The sequence below is a fragment of the Sciurus carolinensis genome, chromosome 10 (genome assembly GCF_902686445.1).
Source record: "Sciurus carolinensis chromosome 10, mSciCar1.2, whole genome shotgun sequence".
In the NCBI taxonomy this organism is placed as follows: Eukaryota; Metazoa; Chordata; class Mammalia; order Rodentia; family Sciuridae; genus Sciurus; species Sciurus carolinensis.
In genome coordinates, this window is record NC_062222.1 from 64,628,068 (window position 1) to 64,655,904 (window position 27,837).

Consider the following 27,837-nt stretch of genomic DNA (forward strand, 5'->3'; position numbering starts at 1 on the left):
TCTTTAGCTCTTCTATTGCCCTATACATTACCCGCAATAGTGAGTCATTCTTTTGAACTCTCACTGTCACTTATCCTTGCAATTGACTAACACCTTCAGAAGTGCCTTGAAGCCACCTGGCCATTTGATAACTAAAGTGAGCTATTCTAGAAAGGCAGTAAACAGGGAATACCCAGGAACGTGGGAGCAATATCAAGTCTAGGAAACAGACATCCTTTTATGATGCATTCAAGAAGCATCATTCAGCATGAGGTCAGCAGCCAATAAACATTCTTCAACTCTAATGTTATAAGTAGGGTCTTATTTTTCTTTTTTATTCTACAATTAGAATAAGACTCTTCACTATGTATTCCATTTGAAAACACACTATTTTCATCTTTTGATCTTAACATAAGGGAAAAGAGGTTTCAGATAAATTAGTTATTCAGTAGGAATTGTCCCACAAAGATGGAAGAAACTAAGGCAATATTTTCAAACTAATCTAATCTGCATAGAATATATGATGAAAAAAATGACAACTACCACCAGAGAGACAAATGATATGGATGAGAAGGCTGAGCAACAATATTTACTGCCAAGTGGAATATTACATTTTAGAATATTTGCATATAGAAGTAATTTCTAAATAAAACTGTATTTTTGTTTTGAAAATAGAATAGGAATGAAACAGACATATTAATTGAATATTCATCAATATTTCATGTAATTATTTACAAATACAAAAGATATGGAATATCTGGAATGCAAACATTTCTGTATCACATTTTGAGAAATACTTAACATATAGAATGATAAAAAATTGCTTTTAATCAATATTTAATGTCACAGATTAGTAATGCATTTCTTGTGGTCAAATAATGATTTAGCCTAACTTGAAATATGTACTGGTTTAAATAAAACTTCAGTGCATGTAGGATTCCACAGGGCCTTGAAAAGAAGAAAACAAAAAAGAAATGAATGACAAATTAATACAATGAAATGAAATTTTAAATGAACATTTAAAACACTTAAATAAAAAAACACAGACCAACATAAAACTTCTGTTTATGACTTTTATAGTCAAAAATGGTTAATATTTGTAAAAAAATATATTAAAAATATTTACAAATTCCCATCTTCCAATTAAATATATTTTACTACAGAACATAAGATGCAAAATAGAAGAGTAATTGGCAATATTTCATTTCTTTGACTTTGTAGGTTCAAAAATAACAATTTTACTCAACTCTTTTTACTCTTCCTAATGTAAAAACCTTCAAGAAATTAAATAATTAATTGGTAAGTCTCACAACGTTCTCCTGATATTTCTGTAAATGACTGTTGCCATTCAAAGTCCTAAATACAAAACTCCAAGAAAATTTTGATAACCTGCAGTAATTATTATGATCCTTGAATCACTAAACTTCATTGCAACTATAATAGAAAATTAAAACAATTCAAAATAATTCACTCCGTTTTAAAAAAGAATTCCACTTTGAAAGGTAATATGTTTGAAAAGAAGTACAATATCTAAAAAGTATATAATATGCTCCCTACTAGATTGGCATGTATAATTTTTATTGGAGAAATATAAGTGAATATAGGAAAAGATGAGTCATCCTACGTGGCCGTGGGTTGTCAGGATATGAGACATATGTGCTAATATTTTAAACTGATAAAAAATACATAGGGCTGGTAAATGTAAGAAGATCGGTCAAATATGAATAAAAGTTGATGAAGGAGATAAAATGGTTAAAAAAATGAAGTCTAAACAACTGAAACAAAAATAGTAATCTTTCATGGAGCAGTTTAAGTGGAAGCAGTTTTGTTTAAGAACAGCAGGAGATAAAAATCACATAAATAGTAAAGGGCACTATTTTAGCAGTCATGCATGCTGGTTAGAGGAAAGTGGATTGTCTTATAAAGTTTAGTGAGACCTTCTGTATGTGGGTGAGTTTAATTAGAAGCACAACATGATGTAAGCTGTGTGCTTGTGTTCGTTTCTTTACAGATTTATGTGTAGTGCTCTACAGATTGGAATAGAGCCTGTAAGAAAGAAGACAAGACTAAAACCAATGTGAGGAAGCCCTGAAGCACCTGGCACTACTGGAAGGCCATAGTTCTTGGTGACCTGATTTCCACTGTCAAGATGCTCACTGCAGTTCTGGGAACAGCAGCTGTATCACTTGTGTTCCATCCCAAATGCAAGATCCTCAGAAAGGTGCTCCTGAGATTTTCTCGCCCTTCTCCTCTCCCTTCTCATAATCTCACTTTCTTGCTTACTATCTTTATGGTCCTTATCACTGTGTACAATTCTTTTGCTGGCTTCTTTGATTTTTTTTCATTGATTGTCTACCTTCATCCACCATAATATGAGGCTTCTGTAAACAGGAGACTTACAAGTCTGTTGTTCACTGCTATACTCTCAATTCCTGGAACACTATTTTATGACTATAAATGAAGAAGGATGATATACCCAAGACTACAACTGCATATTACACACAGAGGTAGGTTTGTATTTAAAAACCAAACACTTTCTATTTTTAAAAAATAAAAGCCTACAAAATAAAAATTATTTAAAAGATAAAAGACTACATAAACATTAAGGTTGATGCCTACTATTTAGTCTCTGTCCTACATATACAATTTGAATGAATGTGAAAAGTCAGAGGGAATACACCATTATATTCTTTTATGTATTTTTTAAAATCAGTATGCATGGTTTCCAGTGCATTTCAAGGCTCCTACTAATCATATATTACATAAAATTTTAACCCAGATCAATCTTTTATTATTATTGAAAAAAGCTGGCAAAATGAAGGGAAAAATACCATCACAGCTGAATGTGTTCAAAGACACAAATGTCACTAAAATACTTGATGCTAACATTTTTCTTTCCATAAAAGTTTATAATATTCTAGGATTTACCACATAAGAAGGGTGAACAACTATGATCCTTCTGTGTCATTTTTAGTTGCCAGAACATGAAGAAGACTGCAAGGAAATATTACATTTTCACTAATGAGAATAAACAGCTTTCACTCACTACTCCATATTAACAATGATAATTTGAAAAGTAGGATTCCTTTTATGTTTAACTGCTCTGGGGATATTATAAATTAAAAAAATAAGCTATAAAATAAATTAATATCTGTGAGCTTTAAGTATAATGCATTCAATATTTTCATATTAGATAAAATCTCTATAAAATTAGCATTTATTTTTAATAATTTACTTTAAAAGAAAGTATCGAATATTTGTTTCCTCAAAAATTAAATACCCATAGAAACAAAATTTCATATTCATTACAGCAACAAGAATTTTGCTTGTTAAATAATATATGTCTACGCTGAAATTACATTTTATTATTTTAAAGGTACTTATGTTCATTGAAAAATGTGACAAAAAGAGATAAGCAGTAATGAGGAAACAAAATACCACATTCCAATCGACCAGAGATGATCACTATACCCACCTTTATGTATTAATTTTTACCAAAATAAGACCTTACAGTGCATGATTCTTTTTACATTATTGTACTTGGGCTCTACCTCTCTCGCTCTCTCTCTCTGCTGGTGATGACCTTTATCTGCCCATGTTAATAAGTTTTCATGTAGTAGTAATTCTTGTTAAAATTTCCTCAAATGTCCAACAAATACGTGTTACTATTGGACTGCCTAACAGTAGATTTAGTCCAGAACTACATGAAACATTTGACTGGAAGTCTTTAAAACTTTTTGCTTTTAATTTTCCTTTAAATAGGGAAGACTTTCCCTTTAATGGGAAAATGTCTAAGTCCTCAGAAAAATGGGAAGACATACCATTAATATCCACACAGCTCTCACCCAGTTTCACTAAGGAAGTCCTCACAGGTGCTTTGGTGCTGTTCTCTTGCTTACTCTTTCACTGTGTGTGTGCATGCGTGTATGCATGTCTTGAGTTTTACATCTGTTATTATGTCTCTTCAATCCAATGGACAAAGTCACTTGATTTTTAAGAGCATTTTGTTTGAAAAGGGTACCTTGGCAGTTGTCTCACAGAATACCTACTGCACATGTTTTATCCATACACCTCTGTGTTTGTTTCATGCACACTGAAAGTTAGGCTTGTAAACATGAATGGTTTCAGGTCAGCCATTTTTAGCTATTGCTTTAGAGTCTTTCAGTGGACAGAGTTTAATTACTAGGTGAGCTTTTGAGTGTTTCTATGTTTATTTTAGCATATGAAAAAAAAGGAAGGTGGAACAAAAATAGCTTTCAAAAGTGTAGAAGACAAAATGCACCTCACACCATCTAAGATTTGCTTATTTTATGATTTACTTAATTCCCTGCAGTTCCTATTTCAAAAGTCACAACAGTGAATCATACTACTGATGTTCTTGCAAGGAAGAAAAGTTTGTATTTCAGACTTAGTGTTTGTAACTTTCCTATTAATAACAAAAGACTTCTCAGTAGTATTTTTTGAATACTGTTTGTTATAATACAAAATGTTGAAAAATATCATGTATCTAATTCTATATTAGTTTTTTCTTAGTCTTATAATATGAACAATTCACCAAGGTTCAATTTGTGATATCCAATGCAATAAAATGTTAATCTTGTTTATTTTCTTTCAAAAAATAACAATAAGAGACTAAACCTTAAATTTGATGGGTTAAATTCAAATCTAAAATAGGTCCATTTATAAACACAAAACTCATAAAACAAATTTGAAGTAAATACATACTTTGAATTGTAAGTTATGCTCTTTTTGTATAAATTTCCTGTATAGTCATTCAGCTTCATAAATTTAAAATTCTAATTAACATCTTTAAAATATGGCATCACAAAAATTTCTAATGTAATATTCTCAATATTCTTATTCTTTTGCCTCTTTGGTATAAAGCAATTTACAAAATTATTTTTCCCTTTAGCTCTCTCTAGTTGTTTATAAGTTATCAAACCATTTTTCATCTTTATTTTGAAACCCTAATTATTTAAACATTTCAATGTTTATTTCCCCTTAAAATTAATTCAGATATTTTACTGACAAAAGTTATAAGCTGGTCAAAGCATGAATCAAGTATCTGAAAAAATTTTTGATGGACAAAATCCATTAAAAGAGTAATGTTCTTTATAGATATTATCCTTTTTTTGTTTCTAAATGAATCTCAAGTAGAGTTGTCAAAGAGAATAGCAGAATCAAACAGGAAAGCTGAAGGGAAAATAATTTAATTAATTAAATTTGATAGCCCACTGAAACAAAGGTTCATCCATGATCTAACTGAGAAGCCAAGAGTTATAGAGTAGTATGAAAAATAAAATACTGTCATACCTATATCATGGTAAAAATTGTTACCATTATTGTTTTAGAAAGTCTATAGATTTATAATTGTTGTCTGTTGGAAGATTAATTTTTCTAAGAGTTAAATTTGACTATTGTCTTTAAAATAAGCCACTTTGAAATTAATTTTTATTAAGTATCATAAAGCTGAGCCATAAATATGCCCAGTTAATAGTTGCATAAATATGATTTAATCACATTAAAATTTAAGCAGCCATTTTAAACATTAATGTGATATGATTTCCATTAAATCTTATTATATGCACAGAAAATTTAATGGATTCATGCCTAATCCTAACTTCTATAAAATGACAATATTGCAAATAAAAGTAGAATTTTTTGTAGTCCTATGTCATATCATACAGTTTTGTGTGTGTCTGTCTTTGTACTTGTTTATTTGTAGAGTATGCATTTTGGTGTGCATACACACATGCACACCTACCCGCACACACACATATATATTGGGGATATATATATATGTCAAATACATGATACAAATATGGTACAAATATGTTTCAAAGACAAATTTGCTTTTGTAGATTTTTCTGAATATAGACCATATCAAAAAAAAGCAGCACTTTTGATGGCTATGTACCTGAGCAAAGTCTTAGAACTATTTCATACACATTCTGATTAGCTATATCATAACTAGGGAGTGAGAGATTTCTAAGTTTATACTTTTTGTTTTTCCTCCAAACGGTAACAAAACTTCCTTCAGAAGGGTCTCCTTATTGTAATTGCAATGTCATTTATCACATTATTTACCAAAAAACTTCTAAAGTCAAAGGAAATATTAGAACATTTTGGAATTAACTTTAGATTTCCTATACAAATAGAATTCTATGATTTGGAAGTAGACAAACTGGGAAACATTTCTTTTCAATGAATATATACTTCTTTTCCTCTATTACCAAAACTACTACTAAATCAACATAGTTTCAGCAAATATCAATGGTTCATAGTTTAAATAAAATGTTTCTGTATGTGAACTTTTAACAAATGTATGATTTTTAATCTACAAATCATAACTGCATACATGTAAGGGGTAAAATACTGTGATTTGACATAATATGAAATGTGGAATGATTACCTCAAGATAATTAATACATCTATCACTTCACTTATCCTTTTTTGTGGTGAAATATTCTTAGTCATTTTAAGATATACAGTACATAAGGGTTGATTATGGTCTCCTGGCTGTGGAATATCAAACTTATTCTTCAAACTGAAATTTTGTACACTTTGACCAGCAGCTTCCCTGTCTCCTCCTTTCCTGTGTGCTTTTATTGCTTCATTTTAATGAATATTTTCATGATTATAAAAACCTTCATAGTTGACATCTAGGCTTGCTATTTTTTTTCCTACAAGGATTTAAATCATAAATTCTCTTAACAAAAGTGTTGACAGTTAATTGGTTCTAATTTGATGCAGTCATCACCTGAATTCAAGACTCAGAGGCGCTCCAGGGAAGACCTGACTTCAAAGACATGATTTTAGGAAGAAGCTCCCAGTGCAATGTTAAAAGAGCAACCACTTATTGGCACTTGTTTTTTAAATTACTGGTTGTAAAATTACTGGTTGTCTATGAAGATCTTCACTTCATACAGTTTTCTAAATGGCCTATGGTAATCATTTTCAAGTAATTGGATATAGAAAAGTAATATAGAATAATAATGTAATGTAGCAATATCCACATCTGCATGCTTTTCTGAATAAACTAAAACAATGTATACTGATTTGTTATAGATGTTTAGTATTATAAAAAGATTAATCATTTATTTATTATTTCAAGTCACTAATTATTGAGTTCTTTCTATATCTATGTACTTTTACTACTACATCTTATTTTTCTTTTTTTTTTATTGTAAACAAATGGCATACATGTTGTCTCTCTATTTGTACATGGAGTCAAGGCATACCATTTGTGTAATCATAAATTTACATAGAGTAATGTTGTTTCATTCATTCTGTTATTTTTTTCCCTTTCACCCCACCACTCCCACCCCTCTTTTCCCTCTATACAGTTCTTCCTTCCTCCATTCTTACCACCCTCCTTATCCCAAACCCTAAACCTAACCCTAACCCTAACAATAAACCCTCCCACCCCCCATTATATGTCCTCATCTGCTTATCAGCGAGATCATTCGTTCTTTAGTTTTTTGAGATTGGCTTATCTCACTTAGCATGATATTCTCCAAATTCGTCCATTTGCCTACAAATGCCATAAATTTATCATTCTTCATGGTGGAGTAATATTCCATTGTATATATATGCCACAGTTTCTTTATCCATTCATCAACTGAAGGGCATCTAGGTTGGTTCCACAACCTGGCTATGGTGAATTGAGCAGCAATGAACATTGATGTGGTTGTATCTCTGTAGTATGCTGATTTTAAGTCCTTTGGGTATAGGCCAAGGAGTGGGATAGCTGGGTCAAATGGTGGTTCCATTCCAAGCTTTCTGAGGAATCTCCATACTACTTTCCAGAGCGGCTGCACTAATTTGCAACCCCACCAGCAATGTATGAATGTACCTTTTTCCCCACATCCTATCCAACACCTATTGTTGCTTGTGTTCTTGATAATCACCATTCTAATTGGGGTGAGATGGAATCTTAGGAAGGTTTTGATTTGTATTTCTCTTATTACTAGAGATGTTGAACATTTTTTCATATATCTGTTGATTGCTTGTACATCTTCTTCTGTGAAGTGTCTCTTCATTTCCTTAGCCCATTTGTTGATTGGATTATTTGTATTCTTCGTGTAGAGTTTTTTGAGTTCTTTATATATTCTGGAAATCATTGCTCTATCTGAAGTATGAGTGACAAAGATGTTCTCCCACTCTGTAGGCTCTCTCTTCACATTACTGAGAGTTTCCTTTGCTGAGAGAAAGCTTTTTAGTTTGAATCTATCCCAGTTTTTGATTCTTGCTTTTATTTCTTGTGCTATGGGAGTCCTGTAATAGGAAGAATGATCCTAAGCCAACATGTTGAAGATTGGACCTACTTTTTCTTCTATAAGATGCAGGGTCTCGGTCTGATTCTGAGGTCCTTGATCCATTTTGAGTTGAGTTTTGTGTAGGGTGAGAGATAGGTGTTTAATTTCATTCTGTTGCATATGGATTTCCAGTTTTCCCAGCAACATTTGTTGAAGAGGCTATCTTTTCTCCATTGCATATTTTTGGCCCCTTTGTCTAGTATGAAAACATTGTATTGATTTGGGTTTGTGTCCATGTCCTCTATTCTGTACCATTGATCTACCTGTCTATTTTGGTACCAATACCATGCCATTTTTGTTACTATTGCTTCGTAATAGAGTTGAAGATCTGGTATTGCGATACCCCCTGCTTCGCTCTTTCTACTGAGGATTGCTTTAGCTATTCTGGGTTTTTTATTCTTCCAGATGAATTTCATAATTGCTTGCTCTATTTCTGTAAGGTACATCATTGGGATTTTAATTGGAATTGCATTGAATCTGTATAGAACTTTAGGTAGTATGGCCATTTTGACAACATTAATTCTGCCTATCCAAGAACATGGGAGATCTTTCCATCTTCCAAGGTTTTCTTTAATTTCTTTCTTTAGTGTTCTGTAGTTCTCATTGTAGAGGTCTTTCACCTCTTTTGTGAGATTGATTCCCAAGTATTTTATTTTTTTCGATGCTATTGTGAATGGGGTAGTTTTCCTAATTTCTCTTTCTGAAGATTCATCACTTATGTATAAAAATGCATTGGATTTATGAGCATTGATCTTGTAACCTGTTACATTACTGAATTCACTTACGAGTTCTAAAAGTTTTCTGGTGGAATTTCCAGGTTGCTCTAAATATATAATCATGTCATCAGCGAACAGGAATTGTTTGAGTTCTTCTTTTCCAATTCGTATCACTTTAATTTCTTTGGTTTGTCTAATTGCTCTGGCTAGAGTCTCAAGGACGATGTTGAATAGAAGTGGTGAAAGAGGGCATCCCTGACTTGTTCCAGTTTTTAGGGGTTATGCTTTCAGTGTTTCACCATTTAGAATGATATTGGCCATGGGCTTAGCGTAGATGGCCTTTATAATGTTAAGGAATGTTCCCACTACCCCAATTTTTTCTAGTGTTTTGAGCATGAAGGGATGCTGTATTTTATCAAATGCTTTTTCTGCATCTATTGAAATAATCATGTGATTCTTAACTTTAAGTCTGTTGATATGGTGAATGACATTTATTGATTTCCGAATGTTGAACCAACCTTGCATCCCTGGGATAAAACCCACTTGATCATGGTGCACTATCTTTTTATATATATTTGTATGCGATTTGCTAAAATTTTGTTGAGAATTTTTGCGTCGATGTTCACTAAGGATATTGGTCTGAAATTTTCTTTCCTAGATGTGTCTCTGTCTGGTTTAAGTATCAGGGTGATATTGGCTTCATAGAATGAGTTTGGGAGAGTTCCCTCCTCTTCTATTTCATGGAATACTTTGAAAAGTATTGGAATGAGCTCTTCTTTAACGGTTTTGTAGAACTTGGCTGAGAACCCATCTGGTCTCGGACTTTTCTTTGTTCGTAGGCTTTTGATGACTTCGTCTATTTCATTGCTTGAAATTGATTTATTTAAGTTGTGTATGTCCTCCTCCTTCAGTTTAGGTAAATCATATGTCTCTAGAAATTTGTTGATGTCTTCGAGGTTTTCTGTTTTGTTGGAGTATAGATTTTCAAAATAGCTTCTAATTATGTTTTGTATTTCAGTCGTGTCTGTTGTGATGTTTCCTTGTTCATTCCGAATTTTAGTAATTTGAGTTTTCTCCCTCTTTCTCTTTGTTAGTGTGGCTAAGGGTTTATCAATTTTGTTTATTTTTTCAAAGAACCAAGTATTTATTTTGTTAATTTTTCCAATTGTTTCTTTTGTTTCAATTTCGTTGATTTCGGCTCTGATTTTAACTATTTCCTGTCTTCTACTACTTTTGGTGTTGGTCTGTTCTTTTTCTAGTGCTTTGAGCTGTAGTGTTAAGTCATTTATTTGTGGATTTCTACTTCTTTTGTTGAATGCGCCCCATGAAATAAATCTTCCTCTAAGTACTGCTTTCATAGTGTCCCAGAGATTTTGATATGATGTGTCTTTGTTCTCGTTTACTTCTAAGAAGTTTTTTATTTCCCTCCTGATGTCTTCTGTTATCCATTCATCATATAATAGTGTATTATTTAATCTCCAGGTATTGGAGAAGTTTCTGTTTTTTATTCTGTCATTTATTTCTAATTTCAATCCATTATGATCTGATAGAGTACAAAGTAGTATCTCTATCTTCTTGTATTTGCTAACAGTAGTTTTGTGGCATAAAATATGGTCTATTTTAGAGAAGGATACATGTGCTGCTGAGAAGAAAGTGTATTCGTTCTTTGTTGGATGGTATATTCTATATATGTCCGTTAAGTCTAAATTGTTGATTGTGTTTTGAGATCTATGGTTTCTTTATTCAATTTGTGTTTGGAAGATCCATCCAGTGGTGAGAGAGGTGTGTTAAAATCGCCTAGTATTACTGTGTTGTGGTCTATTTGATTTCAGGAATTGAGAAGGATTTGTTTGACCTACATGGATAAGCCAATGTTCGGGGCATAGATATTTATGATTTTAATGTCTTGCTGATTTATGCTTCCCTTAAGCAGTATGTAATGTCCTTCTTTATCCCTTCTGACTAGTTTTGGCTTGAAGTCCACATTATCTGAAATGAGGATGGATACTCCAGCTTTTTTGCTGTGTCCGTGTGCATGGTATGTTTTTTTCCCATCATTTCACCTTTAGTCTATGGGTATCTCTTTCTATGAGATGAGTCTCTTGCAGGCAGCATATTGATGGATTTTTCTTTTTAATCCAATCTGCCAGTCTATGTCTTTTAATCGATGAGTTCATGTCATTAACATTCAGGGTTATTATTGTGATATGATTTGTATTCCCAGTCATTTGACTCATTTTTGTTTTTGACATGATTTGCTTTCTCCTTTATTTGGCTATTCCTTTAGGCTAGTTCCTCCTACCATTGCTGATTTGCATCGTTGTTTTTCATCTCTTCCTCATTGAATATTTTGCTGAGAATGTTCTGTAATGCCAGCTTTCTTTTTGTAAGTTCCTTTAGCTTTTGTTTATCATGGAAGGATCTTATTTCATCGTCAAATCTGAAAGTAAGTTTTGCTGGGTATAAGATTCTTGGTTGGCACCCATCTTCTTTCAGGGCTTGGTATATGTTGTTCCAGGCCCTTCTAGCTTTTAGGGTCTGGATTGAAAAATCTGCTGATATTCTTATTGGTTTCCCTCTGAATGTAATTTGATTCTTTTCTCTCATGGCCTTTAAAATTCTGTCTTTATTTTGTATGTTAGGTATTTTCATAATAATGTGCCTTGGTGTGGATCTGTTGTAATTCTGTATATTTGGAGTCCTATAAGCCTCTTGTACTTGGTTTTCCATTTCATTCTTCATATTTGGGAAATTTTCTGATATTATTTCATTGAATAGATTGTTCATTCCTTTGGTTTGTTTCTCTAAGCCTTCTTCAATCCCAATAATTCTTACATTTGACCTTTTCATGATATCCCATAATTCTTGTAGATTCTGTTCATGATTTCTTACCATCTTCTCTGTTCAACTTTGTTTTCAAGGTTAAATATTTTGTCTTCAATGTCTGAGGTTCTGTCTTCCAGGTGTTCTATCCTATTGGTTATGCTTTCTATGGAGTTTTTAACTTGGTTTATTGTTTCCTTCATTTCAAGGATTTCTGTTTGTTTTTTTTTTTCAGTATCTCTAACTCTTTATTGAAATGATCTCTTGCTTCCCGTATTTGGTCTTTTAACTGTTGATTGGTGTGATCATTTAATGCCTACATTTGCTCTTTCATCTCCTCCTTCAGTGCCTGCATTTGCTCTTCCATCTCCTCGTTTGCTTCCCTGATTGTTTTAATTATGTACATTCTGAACTCCCTTTCTGACATTTCTTCTGCTGTGCTGTCATTGGGTTTTATTTATATAGTATCTATGTTTGTTTGTGACATTTTCTTCCCTTGTTTTCTCATATTGGTCAGTTGTCAGTGGGAATCTGAGATATTGCAGATTTCCTCTATTGGCTTATAGTGTCCCGGTAGATTTCCAGTGTATCACCTCCCAGCCTTCAGTAGCCTGAAGTCTTGGAGGAACTTGATAATGCAGTGCTTCCGAAGAATGCTGCCCCTAGCCTGCTACTGGTTCCAGGGCTTGTAGCTGGCTCTGTGCGCAAAGGCTCTCACTGGGCGGTCTGCTCCGAGAAGCTGGCGGTGAAAGGAGCCTGCTGCTGGAGGGTGCAGGGCTGCTTGGGGAAGTCCCTGGCTGCCCTGTCCTGGTCCCTGAAGCTGCCTGTGGGCCAGAGCTCGCCGCTGGCGGGACTTGGAGCTGGTTCTGTGCAGAAAGGCTCTCACTGGGGGGGCCTGCTCCGAGAAGCTGGCCATATGGGAGGAGCCCACCGCAGATGTGAGCAGGGCTACCTGGGGAAGACTCCAGCTGCCCTGCTCTGCTCTGATAAGCCGCCCCTATCAGGGCCTGCCGCCCAGGCCGAGCTTCACCCCAGCGGGGAGACTCAGCCGTGGCTCTATTTTAGTCCGATTCTCTCAATGCCTCCCCTTCTTGCATCCCGGGTTCTGGAGTGACTGGAGATGCAGTCACCCTCTAGTCCGCCATCTTGGATCGCCCCATGGAAAAAGCCTGTTACTGGAGGGGGCAGGGCCACCTGGAGAAGTCTCTGGCTGCCCTGCCCTGGTCCCAGAGGCTGCCTGTGGGTCGGAGCTCTCCGCTAACTCCGGGACTTGTGGCTACCTCTGTGTAGAAAGGCTCTCACTGGGCGGTCTGCTCCGAGAAGCTAGCCTTGAAAGGCACCTCCCACCAGAGGGAGCTGGGCTGCTTGGGGAAGTCCCTGGTTGCCCTGTCCTGGTCCCTGAAGCTGCCTGCGGGCCGGAGCTTGCTGCTGGCTCTGGCACTTGGAGCTAATTCTGTGCAGAATGGCTCTCACTGGGTGGCCTGCTCTGAGAAGCTGGCCATGTGGGAGGAGCCCACCGCAGATGTGAGCAGGGCTACCTGGGGAAGACTCTAGCTGCCCTGCTCTGCTCTGATAAGCTGCCCCTATCTGAGCTTACCACCCAGGCCGAGCTTCACCCAGTGGGGGAGACTCACCCCGTGGGCTCTATTGTAATCAGAGTCTCTCAATGCCTCCCCTTCTTGAATCCTGGGTTCTGGAGCAACTGGAGATGCAGTCACCCTCTAGTCCACCATCTTGGATCCCCCCATGGAAAGAGCCTCTTACTACTACATCTTGTGATAAGAAAGTGCTAATATACAATGAGGTCAGAATACACATTTTAAGTGTGGTATGGCCCTGCATCCATAGGTTCTAAGTGGATTCAACCAACAATACATCATAAATAATCAAAAAATAAAATCTGTATTAAACTCATGCAGATTTGTTTCTTTATAATTCCCTAAATCAAACAATTTAACAACTACTTACATAGTATTTACGTGGTATTAGGCATTATAAGTAATCTGGAGATGACTTAAAGTATATGGGAGGATGTACACATGAGGGTTTGGATGGGGGTCCTGGAATCAATCCCCCTTGGATACTGAAGGATGACAGTGCATATAAATTCAATTTTGCCTGCTCTTGTTGAATGGCATATTCAGAAGAGAGCAAGGTGGTTGAAAGAGTAAGGGGAACATTCATTAATATGTTAAAAGGGAGAAGAAGGAAGAGAAGGAAGAAGAGAAGTGATCGTACAAGAGGAAACAGTATAAAAACAAATGCAATTTATATGCTGTGTTTGATTTTTCCTATCTTAGTCCTCAGTGCTTATGCCAAGTGAATATACATGGAGGCCTGAGTGTGCTTTTCCCTCTGGTGGGCTGTGATTCTTTAGTGTGAGCCTCTTGATTAGTGGATCCATTTCTAGGTTTAATAGAACAGAATACATTTTTTCACATGGCCTGTAAATGAAGCTGACTGTTCTTATCTGGGGATGTAGCAAAGGTAAAGCAATTTCTTACTGACTGAAGGGCCTCTGAGGAATTTTCAGGGATCATACTACAAATTTTTTTATTAAATATGATTTTCACTTGATCTTCTTCAAATTTCACATATCAGTCTCAGACCTATCCAGATCACCTTGTTTAAAATTTCTGATCATACTTCTGACTCCTTCCTGATACACTCACAATTATCATTTCCTCAATTATTTTTCTTTTTCATTACACTTAGCACTTTCTAACAATATTATGTAATTTGCTTATTTATCATGCTTATTGTATAAGTATGCACTTAGCAATTGCAGACTCCATGTGGTAATATTTGTTGTTTGGTTAAAGAATGTTTCCAAGTACCTAGAGAAGAAACTGGCTTCTAGGGGAAACAGCAATATTTGTTGAATTAATGCAAGGATAGGTTTTCAAAAGTGATGCCCTTAGAACATTACTTTTGAAAATCTATCCATGCATTAATTCAGCAAATATTAAGCCTAGACCACTGTTACATGTTAATAAGCATCTGTGGCAAATGATCATGTATCCTGTTAGTGTTTTTAATGAATGTTCTTGTCTATAAGTTATCTTCAATGTAATATGAAAAATTATGTCCAAGAGGAAACTCAGAAAATGTAACCCAGTTTATAAATATGATTTTTAAAAATTATAAAATGAACAGAGATGTCTGAAAGAAGTGAATATAAATAAATGAAGTATGTGGGAAGAAGTATTGTTTTTTTCTAACAAATGCCAGGGAACATTAATGCTTGATCAGACATACTGACTTTAAGAAAGATGATAGCAATGAAAGGAACTTAAACAGAAAGCTTTAATAAACCACAGATTATCAGTAGTTGGATGAGAGAGCTTAAACTAAAAGTTATTTAGTTCTTAGAATTGGGCTTAATGCAAAGGCTAACATAAATATTAGCATAACAAAAAAATCTCTCCTGCTCTATCTAATAGCTAATAGAACAATTGCAGTAAATAATTTTTATTCCTTATATGAATAGGACGTGATAAACTATTTTCATATTTTTAAGAACTCTGTATGCTATCTGTGCTGGAAGCAAACACAAAATTAAATCTGATGAAAGTAGAATGGAGAAGTTTGTCAATATGGTCATTCATAATGCACATTATATTATTATTATTATTATTATTTCCTAACTTAAAAGTAGAAGTTGTAATTATAAAGGAAGTCTATTTGAAAAAACATGGACACAATACCTTTATTTATTTATTATGTGGTGCTGAGGATTGAACCCAGTACATCACGCATACTAGACAAGCACTCTACCACTGAGCTACAATAGCAGCTGCTATAAAGCAAATTTTATCACTTGGAAAGGACATTAAAATATTTGAAAAACACACAAAGGAATGAGAATCCATTACAAAATTGATTCATGCTTTACTTAGACATACTGAGAAAGATTATGTGCAATGCCACACAATGTGACCAATTTTGAAGGGACAAATGAAAATCACTAATGATATTTAGACAATACAAGTTAATAAAAATGTAATATTTGATGAACTATCTGATAACCTCAAAGCTCTTTCAAAAATGTGAATAATATCTTTCAAGTTCAAGACTAATAAATATTTATTAAATATAGGTATAAAACACATGGCAAATAAAGTAGGAAATCTTATTTTTTCAAAACTTCAGTGCCTTTGGCTTTGAGAGAAATTTAGAGGTTTTTTAACTATTAAGTCAAATATGTGCATTAATTAAAAGGGAATTTTATACTTAGAGTGACTAACATTATTTAAAAGTCTTCTTTAAAATCTAACAAGGAAGTAAAAATACTATGAACATGTTAAATTAATAAAATTACAGAAATTTTCTTATTCTCAGAATATAAGATCTTCACTCTAGTACTTTGCTTATTTCCTCTCAAATACTTTAATCAAAAAATTATTTTCAGTAATTTTTTGTGCTATGTTGAAGCATCTATTTATATAATTGATGCTATCAGAAAAATCTTCCCTGCTTGTTAATGTAATTTTACAATGGGCAACATTGCTACTTGACTATATCTATTCATCTTCCATCATGTTTTAAAAACACAAGTGACACCAAAGAAATTATTCTTTGATCTTTCAATAAACTAAGCCTGTGCAGACAGAGGAAGGTGAAAAGGGTTAAATTGCCATTGATTATTTAAGACACATTCATCATTTATTCAACAGTTTTCCTCATCACAAGAAGTACTGTCATTTTGGGCCTGTGCTAAGAAACACTGAATTTGTTTTATAAAAAATTCTTGCCAGGTGCATTAGAAATCAGAGCACATTGTATACACACTGATATTAGTTTCAAAACTCCTGATAAATCTTTTCAGGATAGAAGTTTATTGCACAGCCTTTAAATTCGCTCATAATAGTGAATTTTTATTAGATTTCCTTCAGATCAGTGTTTTCTGTGAATTCAACTTTAGATCTTATTCAAAATGTGTAGCAATAATTATCTCTTAAAAAAGTGATATTTATGATGAATTGTAGTCTCATAGTCTCAAGTATTCTGATATTCATAAACCTGAAACATGATCCTGAATGATCAGTAAACAGTTTATGGCCAATATTTGCAGCTTTATAAAGAAGACAGAATATAATAACCAGTTATAATGTACAAGATTTCTACAAGATTTTGTCCTTTTTTTCTTTTAAGCACTACTTTTAAATTTATAAATAGATACCATATATATGTATGTATCCTACATTCATGAAAATTAAAATTTAATGTAAAAATTAAATATAAAATTAAAAAATAAAACATACTAAAATGTAAGCTTATAAAATATAAAATTATAAATTCAAAATATAAATATATAAGTAAAAAATGTAAAATAAAGTATTAAATTGAAGAATAACAAATGATTACTTTTAATGTAGAAATATTATTTATATTGATAATATCTTAAAAGTATATTAAATATTTCCTCATGTGAGAAATTATAATGCAGATTAATCACATACTTCCAAATAGTCATGTAATTCATCATCCTTAAACTATTTTACACATTTCTAATTTTTTTATTTAAAATATTTCCCTTCCCAGTTTTTCACAAAATGTCCTATTACTAAAGTTATATCCACTTGCCTTCATTCATTTCTATTTGTTGATTCTGATTACTATGTCTTAGAATGTATCAGCAAGAAATGTGAAACATGAAATCTTTAATAAAACAGATTCTTATTATACTCAAATTATAACAGACTTGTATACATGGGTTCTTTAAAAACTCACTGCCAATGAAGAATTATTCCTTAACCTTAATTCAATACAGTGAAATACATTTAGCTATTACTGTCACATATGAAAACAAGCTCAAAAAAATTAAGATTTTAGGAGAAATATTATTTTCCATGGTTTAATTTTTTTATTTGTATTTACATATTTAGTAAAGTAAACATTGTTGACATAAGAAATTTTGTAGAAATGAGAAAATTATGAGGCACAGATGGGCACTCCATAAGAGGCCACTGGTAGCTATGGTGTTAGGATATAACCATTCACAGCTTAGTTATTTCCCCAGAAATATCATCCATTCCTCAGTAACCAATTCTCACATGCAGTCACTGCTAGTATTACATAAAACTGACAGTGTTGCATAAAAGTTTTGCATTTTATATTTGTTTATCATTCAGGGAGCTAAAACTCAGTCTCCCAAATATCTTTTCATTGAAAGGATTAAAATGGAATATTTGAGTCGACATGCACAGTGTTTTTCCTTTCCTTTGTGTTAAGAACATATTACTTTTTACAACAGAATATACACTCTTACTAAGATTATATGTTGCAGGCAAATGAGTTTACCATTCTGGATTTCAGTTAACTTACTTAAAAGTTGAGGGATTTGAAGTAGATGGATTCTAAGATAACCTGCAGCACCTGTTATATTGTTATGTTGAAATACAATTTGATGGGAAATATGGTTTCATTGTTCTTATTGAAAGAGTCTCTGACTTGCAGATGTATAAATACATGGGTTATTATTTGTAAAAGTATATTTGGATTTATATTCTGGGTACTGATACACAAATAGGTATTGAAAAAATTTTAGTTGGGAAAAAATGTCTTCCAAAAGAGATAAATACTCAATAACTTGTAAATTGTCTTCAAATTTAATAAAAAAACATTTTCTTTTAAAAATGACAACCAGACTGGGTGCTGTGGCGCATGCCTGTAATCCCAGCTGCTTGGTAGGCTGAGAAAGGAGGATCATGAGTTCAAAGCCAGCCTCAGCAAAAGCAAGACTCTAAGCAATTCAGTGAGACCCTTTCTCTAAAGAAAATAAAAAATAGGGCTGGGGATGTGGCTTAGTGGCCAAATGCCCCTGAGTTCAATCCCCGGTATCTTCTCCCCAAAATAAATACATAAAAAATAAAAATAAATAAAAATAATGACCAACATCATTTCAATAATATATAATGCTGTAAATCAGGATGCATTGAGGTCACAAGAAAAATAGATATCTAGATTAAACACAAAAATTAATGTGATAGAAAAATTCAAAAAGGAAGCATAGTTTTAATGGTTTTTAAATAAGAAAATACATAAGTATCAGAAAACAATTTGTGTCAGAATTTAAAACTTTCATTTTTTTCTTGAGAAAAAAGTATCTCTATATATTAACTATACTAAAATTGTATGTTAATATAGTATACAGGTAAAAGAAAAGTAACAATCACTTTTATGTTATTTCACATAATAAGGATATACAGATAACAGAATTTCATAAAACTTGAAATTCTATCTAATCTATTTTGTCAAAAATGCTAAAACTATAAATAAAATTTTTAAATAGAAGGGAGGGTTCTCTCAAGTTTTAGCTACAAAATAACAAAGTAATTCCTTTATTTTTCATTGAAGGAAAGTTTAAAGTCATGAATTCAGGCAAAATATGAATTTAATAGCTGTGTTTAAGGAAAGATGGGTATTTATATAAAATGTTTTCATAATCATCCAGTGTTACTAGAAGCAATGTGTTTTAGAACTTGTTTTACTATTCTTTTTTGAAAATTCAATATTTCACACTAAGAAAAAAATACTTTCAATTAAATCACTTTCTGTTTCTTGCTCTGAAGTCCAACAACCAAACAATTATTGTAAAATTCTCTGCAAAGTTGTTTCCTTTTGTGTTCTTGCATGTTAAAAATCATGTGCTTGGCCCTTGGTGATTGCAAACATAAAAATTTCATTGAATTGTTAATAGATAAATTAGTACTTTCTTAAAAATAAATTGCCCTAGTATTCTAGTATGTATCTTCCACATGTCTCCAATTTTACTAATTCAAAGGAATATATTAGAGATGTTAGTTTTAAAAACATTAATAAGACATTACTATGCTAGTTGGTACCTGCAATTAACTTTTTTAGTTCTGGAAGGTATTTTGGGATTGTTTAAGAGCAAAAGACGAATGGTGTATCACTAAATCCTGTTAAATCAACGCATGGACACAGCAACAGCAGAGGTAAATAAACTGTGGACGTCTGAATACCAATAAAGAAGATAAAAATGGTTTTACATAGCTACTTACATCACAGCTTAGAAGTTCAGTCTGTGTGGATTTATCTACTCTTGAAGCAAAAGCCTTCTGTAAATGCTGAACTTTTTCCTGCAAAATGAAAAAAAAAATTTTTTTTGCATTGTTGGTAAGTCATGTGCTTCTACACTAATATTTCCAACTTATTAAAATTTGATTAGTATGCAATTCATGATCTTCTCTGTATATACAGTTTGTTGGTGGTTTTCAAATCAGCTTCAATACTGAGAGTTTTAATTTTCATGTCACAACTATCCTACCTTTAGGAATGTTTTCTTATAGTCTAGGAGTTATGGAGTCAGAACCATAGTTGAATGTTAGAGACATGATTTGCTTAAATCTAAGACCGTTTGTTTATGCTACATTAGCTGTTCTTAATAACTAAATTGATATGATTTTTCTGATCTCTTTTTGGGAACATTTGTATTTAAAACCAAAACATTTTTTTTAATTGTAAACAAATGGGATACATGTTGTTTCTCTGTTTGTACATGGTGTAAAGGCATACCATTTGTGTAATCATAAATTTACATAGGGTAATGTTGTTTGATTCATTCTGTTATTTTTTTCCCCTTCCCCCCCACCCCTCCCACCCCTCTTTTCCCTCTATACAGTCCTTCCTTCCTCCATTCTTGCCCCCCTCCCTAACCCTAACTCTAACCCTAACACTAACCCCTCCCACCCCCCATTAAGTGTCATCATCAACTTATTAACGATATCATTCGTCCATTGGTTTTTTTGAGATTGGCTTATCTCACTTAGCATGATATTCTCCAGTTTCATCCATTTGCCTGCAAATGCCATAATTTTATCATTCTTTATGGCTGAGTAATATTCCATTGTATATATATACCACATTTTCTTTATCCATTCATCAATTGAAGGACATCTAGGTTAGTTCCACAATCTGGCTATTGTGAACATTGATGTGGCTGTATCTCTGTAATATGCTGATTTTAAGTCCTAAAACCAAAGCATTTTTAATACATGAAATAGCCAGGAGATTCAGTTTAGTTTGTGGTAAAACTTTTATGCTTCTTGAATCATTCTAGGAATCCCTATACATTTGGAAGTCTGTATTTTAAGGAACTGACACTAATTCAACTCTGATAACTGGGTGAGAGAACGAATACACGAAGGAAGTCTGGGATTTCATATTTCAAAGGCAAGTGTACTAATTCTTAGTCAATTAATTTAACTGGACTTTAATGTGTGGGCTTCTCTTCTCATTCCTAAATGTGTCACATAAAATAAAATAGAATCTTGGACTTAATTATTATGTAACACGTTTACATGTGCCTAGCACAGCTGAGAGATCTATTCTCTTATGACTACATCTCATCTTGGGTTCTCTTGTCATCTTTCTCCTACTTTCCCCTACACCCACTGGAAATTAAACCCAGGGCTCTTTACCAGTGAGTCACATCCCCAGCCCTTAAATTTTGAGATGAGGTTTTGCTAAGTTGTCCAGGACTTTCAATCCTCCAGCCTAAGCCTCCTGCAGTAGCTAGAATTATAAGGAGTGCACCTCCTGACCTGGTTTCTCTTACTGTCTATTTGAAATGAGAAAAATGAAGTTTAAAAAGTTTAACTAGTTTGAGAAAGTTCCCAAAGAATTCATGTGAATCAGTTTCACTTACCTTAAAGAAAAATTCCCTTCATTTTGTTTTTTTTTTGAATGCTTAATAAAATATTTTATAATACTTTAAATGGTTAAAAAAAAAACTACTACAATTTACCTCCAATTTTTCTAGGATTTTCAGTAGTTATCAAAGAACCTCACTTCTAAGAATTCCAATTACACAAAACTCTTCCTCTCCTCCCTCTATCACCTTTTCCTCCTTGCTTCCTCCCTTGGTTTCCCTTTCTCTCCCCTCTGCATCACTCCCCTTCATTTGGTCTGGGATTTGCAAGATTATCTGGGATTTTGAATGAAGTCTCTACATAATTCAGGTAAACATAGTTTGTTTTATCATAAAACAGAAATGAAAGATTGTAGGTACTATTAATGTCTCATACTTTAGAATATCCCTAGTCATAAAAATTCTGGTACAGCTATTCAGTGAAAAATAAAATGCAGATTAGATAATTCAAGATGTGATGTGAGGTAAAATTATAATTGTTTGAAAAAAGTTAGGTGAGAATATGGCTGCATTGTCCAAATTTAAATAAGCAGGAGCACATTGTATTTATTTAGACTTATATTAGGATGGGTGTTGGGGAAGAACAGAGAGAGTTAGAAAACAGGTAGAGAAAGCAGTTAATGTTTGCTATGGTTGAAACACTGCTCAGAAAAATTGATTATCTACTTTGGAGATAGATGCAATCAAAAACATCTGAAAAGCAAATTTCCTTATGTACATACACTATGTGTATAAATTAGAGAACAAGGGAAAATAGCTAGCAAAAGTTTCCATTATGCTTCACCTCACATTTTTATTGTTAAGGGCTTCTGTCCTAGCATAGGACTTGAATGGTCTGTTAAACTCTGGCTCATTGGCCTGAGTAATGAATCTAAGGAAATTCAAATAAAGACAGATACAAAACTCAAATAGTTTTGTAACCAATATCCTGATCAAAGCAAAACAACAATAATTTAAAATACCTAAATGAAAATAATTACTTATAGTTACTTCACAGGCAGTAATTACAGGTGTTATTGTTATTGATATTCGCCCTCCCCATACATAATATTTTGAGGATCTACTAAGTTATTTGACTTTGCTCTGGAAACACTTTAAAGACTGCTTATGATTTACCAACGTATTTACTTTAAAGGTTATAATTCCATGGAATACCCTTTATTATAAATATATCAATAATGCATTTTGGAGCATGAGCTACAATAGAATGATCAATTTAATGTAGAATTATAACATAAAATTGGAAAAAAGATGTGAAAAAGCAAAGAAGTAAAAAACAAATTTTGAAAAGGCATGAAATTCTTCAATAGCAATGGTATTATCAGTTTAAGCAGAGAAAATACTCTGCATAAGCTCTTAGAATAGTTTCAGGAGTGTGTGTGTGTGTGTGTGTGTGTGTGTGTGTGTGTGTGTGTGTTATACATTGGATACTGATAGAATCTGTTTTTAGAACACATGCTTTCCATATAAAAAAGTTGGTCTCCAATGTCTTTTAGGACTTCTAATTTAAATTTCATCAAAAATATATTTCTATTGAATGCTAGAGGGCAAAAAATAGGTACCACTTGCATGTGCAACATTTTACATTTGCATTCGTATCAAGCACATGCCACTGAGAAAGTATTGAAGAGGAGGAAATATGATAAAAAAGAAAAACATGACAAGCTAGTGAAACTGATTTTTTAAACAAAGTCTTAATCTTTAAATTGGTGCATGATAATTTTACAAAATACTGGAATTCATTGTGATAAATTAATAAATGCACCATAGTACAATTTGATCAATTTCAATTCCTATTACTTTCTCTTTCCCTCTCCTCCTTCCTTCCCCCAATCCTAATTCTCTCTCTACTCTACTGGTCTCCCTACTTTTAAAAATGAAAACCATTTTTCCCTTTCTTTCTATCTTCCATATGAGCAAAAATATGACGCTTTACTTTCTGTGTCTGACTTATTATGAAAACATATGATCCTTGACTTTCTGAGTCTGGCTTATCTCAATTAACACAAAGCTCTCAATTTCTATCTGTTTTCCTGCAAATGACATAATTCCATTCTTTACAGCCATGGAAAACTCCATTGTGCATATGTATACCACATAATCTTTATCCATTTGTCAATTGACAGGCACCTAGGTTGGTTCCATAACTTGTCTGTTATGAACTGTGCTGCTAAACATGGCTATGCATGTATTGCTATCGTGTGATGACTTAGTTCTTTGGATAAATAGTGAGGAGTTGCATAGCTGGGTCATATGGTGTTCCATTACAGCCTTTGAGGAACCTCCATACTGATTTCCATAGTAGTTATATTAATATAAACCCCACCAATATTGTTTAAGTGTTCATTTCCCTTGATATTCTCACCAGAATTTATCATTTGTGTTGATGATTGCCATGAAAGTATTTTTATTTACGTGGTTTTGTAAAATGAAACTAGACACCTGCCTGTTCACCAGATATAAGACCAACTCAAAAGGAATAAAGACTTAAATGCAAGACCTGAAACTATGAAATTATCAGATGAAAACAGACAATGCTTCAGGACATTGGGATGGGCAAGGATTTTTTGGACAGGACTCTAAAAAGACACTAAACAAAAATTAAAATAGATAAGTGGAATCGGATCAAACCTTAAAATTTTGCCCAATGACTTTATCAGAAGTTGATATAGGAAATTACGTGATGATGATTAAACACTGTGGTATGCACTTTGAATCTAAAGGGAAAAAAGTGCACATGTATTGTTATCCCAAATTGGCTAAAGAAAGTTTGGCAAGTAGTAGGTTTTTGTTAGGAAATTAATTTTTTTAAAAACCAAATTAATATAAAGCCTGCTTAAAATAACATATTACTAAATTTAGATAATAAGTCATGGAGCTAAAGGTCATGCTTATTGAAAGAGAAATGCTGAAAATCCTGAAAATTTGACACTAAACGAGGGGGAAAACTAGCTTCTAAAATTTATCACATGAAAATTCAGTGTTCTGAATCAAGTTTAAGCTAGAAATTAGGTGTATCAAAAAGAATTTGTAATATCTTCTTGTATTTTTTGTAATTTGTAATTTTCGTTAAAAAATTGTAATTTTTTTATAATTTGTAATATCATCTTGTAATAGACTTTAATGTCAGTAATCAGAAATTAATCACATAAAACAAAAGCAAAAAACTACAAAGAAAATGACTGAAACCATGATAGCAATGCCAAGGATAAACTCAGGAATGAAAAGGCAACATTACACAAATCTCTTTGATTATTTTCAACCAGCTTTAATGAGTAGATATCACTGAGAACTTTAGTAGAATTATAAATAAACCCAAGAGTGACCACGCAAATAAACCTCCTGAAATAGAACTTAAAATTTCTGGAAGCTGAGAAGTAGATGTAAGTTTTATTAATGAAATTCAACCTGAAACAACAAATTCCCTGCTATTCGAAGCTGATAAAGATGCTTTTCAGGAAGTAGGTGCAGAACCTAACCTAAAATGACCTTAAGAATTTGAGTTGTAACTGGGTTGCAGTTGTGGCTCAGTGGTTGAGCACTTACCTGGCATGTGTGAGGCCCTGGGTTCAATACTCAACATCACATATAAATAAATAAATAAATCTATTGACAACTAAAAAATATTAAAACAAAAAAATAAAAATAAAAGAATTTGACAGAACCGAAAGTCTCCCATGAGCAGAATCCAATGAACAAAAACAAGGACTCCTGGATCTAGATCTGAAGAGGGGAGCTGTCAACAGCTATAATCAACCAGAACAACAGAGAACCTTGAAACTTCCCAATCAAAAAATACCTGCAAGTTCTAGCTGAATTGCCTGCTGGATACAAGCTATTCCAATAACACCAAGGGGGTTACAACCAAGTAATCCTTTATTTCCCTTTATTCCCTCTTACCCCAGACAGATATGAGCCTGTCTCCTTCTGTCTCCTTGTTCATGGGTCTACAATAAAGCTCTTTCTTAGAGGACTAGGGATGTAGCTTAGTGGTAGAACACTTGCCTAGCATGTGCTAGACTCTGGGATTGATCCTTAGCACCAAAAAATAAAAATAAATAAAAATAAACTAGTTTTGCAAAACCCTATGCTATAATGTTAGCTTCAGTGTACATGCTGCAGACAACTCTTGCTTTAGTAACATTAATATTAGTTTTGGTTAAGGGAAATTGGTAACAAAAAATAAGGCAAATAATAAAAAGAAACTCTATGTAACCATCACCAAGTTTCAAAAATGGATATTGGAATTTAAATAAGAAGTGCTGATGCTAGCTGTATTCTTCAATAGTTCACCATTCAATATCATCAGACTTGGAGGAGGTATCTGTGTTAGAGGACCCAGCTCTGGCTGTCTGCCATGCCTCCACCTATATGGAGAGGATTCTGTCAGGATTTGGCAAGTGTCCCAATAACACACTATGCCTTCCTTCCACACCATACCCAGATATCCAGAACGCTGGCATTCAGTGCCCAGTTCACGGTATGTCTGGATCAGTCCTCCTGACGGTCAATTCAAGAATCAGTCATGAGTGGCTGGTTGGAGGAGGGTACAGAGATTGTGTGAAGAATAGAACTGTGATAGACAGAGGATAGGTAGGGCTAGAGCCAAGGTCTGCTCTCTTTACATTGCTAAGCATCTGCACAGAATGTGATGAAGTCCCTCAAATATCTGCAATTTGAACATTTTTTTTTCAAGTCACAGGCAAAGTATATTTGCCAAGAGAGGAGAATAGAGCATATTTTATTCAACAGTTTTTAAAGTGTGATTTGTAACCTCAATATGAAGACACATTCTGTAAACCCCTATTCATAATTTTGGCCTGGGAATCACCAATGTTAGCCCTACTACTGAGATGTGCTTGCAGGTGTTTTGGTCAACACATCTCAGGGAAAGCATTGTGAGGTTTTAAAAAGGTACAGAAAAGAACAACAAAGAGGTTTATTTTATGTTTAAATGTTAAAAAATTGGTCAACACAGTAAGAGCAAAAAGAAAGATGAAATGTCAATAAATCAATAAAACGAACACCTGGAAAAACATTTATTTTCATTGCATCTTATGATAACTGAACCAGAAAAACTGCCTGACATCTGCCATCCCCGCCCCCGCCCACACCACTGTGAGACTGGTTTGCATGCAAGTTTTTGTAAGAAATGCAATTTAACTCATTATACAGCATATTTTAAATTTATAGAATTTATAAGATTGCACAAACTAAAAGTATTTTTAAGTTTAAGATTAAAGAAGGGTTTAAGTCACTTCATTTAAGAAAGAAATAGACTGATCAAAATGTAATCCAGGAATGTTAGTATCCTAAGAGGCTGAAATTGTGAGGAATATTTGTATCTAGATACCCTTACCAATGTTTTAGATACAAAGCAGGTGAGGTTTTTAAAAAGAATTAAATGATGTTTTACATATGAATTCTAACATTACTATTCTATTTCCAAAGTTTTCAGAGCACATTTTACTATATATAGTTACCTGCAAAGTTTCACTAATGGTGGATTAAACAAGTATTTATTTGATTTATTTAGTACTTATGACAGGCTAATCCAATACTTCTAGTTTAATCTTCTTGTCAATAATGTAAAGCTAAATTAAGAAAAGTCTTATAAAGAGAGACATGAAGGTGATGGCTTTGAATAAGGTCTCTTAGAGGCTAAGAACATGAAATTTCAGAGTAGTAACAGTGAGCATTGAGTGACTGATCAGGAAAACGACGAGGGGCATTGTGACTAGGAAACAGCTTGCAGCTTTGGCTCTGTGGCTGCAATATCCAAGACATCATTTAATTACATCACTAGAATTCATTTTGCAATCACAACCTCCTTCCTTTTATATCCACTGCCTTACTCCACTACCTTGGTGGTGGATGAAAGGGAGCGGAGCAGAGGCATGTGCTGGGTGTGTACAGATCACCAATACCTTCTACGCAATACCCCATGTATTGGAATAAAATCCTCATGGAATGAATGGTGTTCCCTCAAAATTTATGCCTACTTAGAAGGTATGAATGGACCTCATTTGGAAACTGTCTTTGCAGAAGTCATAGAGGTAAATGAATGAATTAATTCATAAGTCTAATTAGCCTGGAGTCCTTGAAAGAAGAAATACATTTGGAAACAGTAATACAGAGAAGGCTGTGTAAAGACAGAGGTAGAAGTTAAGTGCACATCTCATCTACATGCCAAGTAACTTTTTTTTTTTTTTTTTAACAAGTAGGATTTTTTTCAAGTGTGAATAGAAAAAGAACTCTGGCAGGGGCAACAGGAAACTCAGTAGCAGGTCCAAAGCTGAGCAACTTCAAGAATTTTCAGCAGCCA

General features: G+C 33.4%; 1 protein-coding gene across 1 annotated transcript in view; it reads right to left on the bottom strand.

Annotated features, from left to right (window-relative positions):
* Ccser1 (coiled-coil serine rich protein 1) overlaps nt 1-27,837 on the bottom strand; it is a 1,248,518-nt gene that overhangs the window by 550,886 nt on the left and 669,795 nt on the right. The window contains 1 exon segment of the mRNA XM_047566362.1: nt 19,864-19,941. Within this exon segment, the coding sequence (XP_047422318.1) occupies nt 19,864-19,941 (78 nt within the window).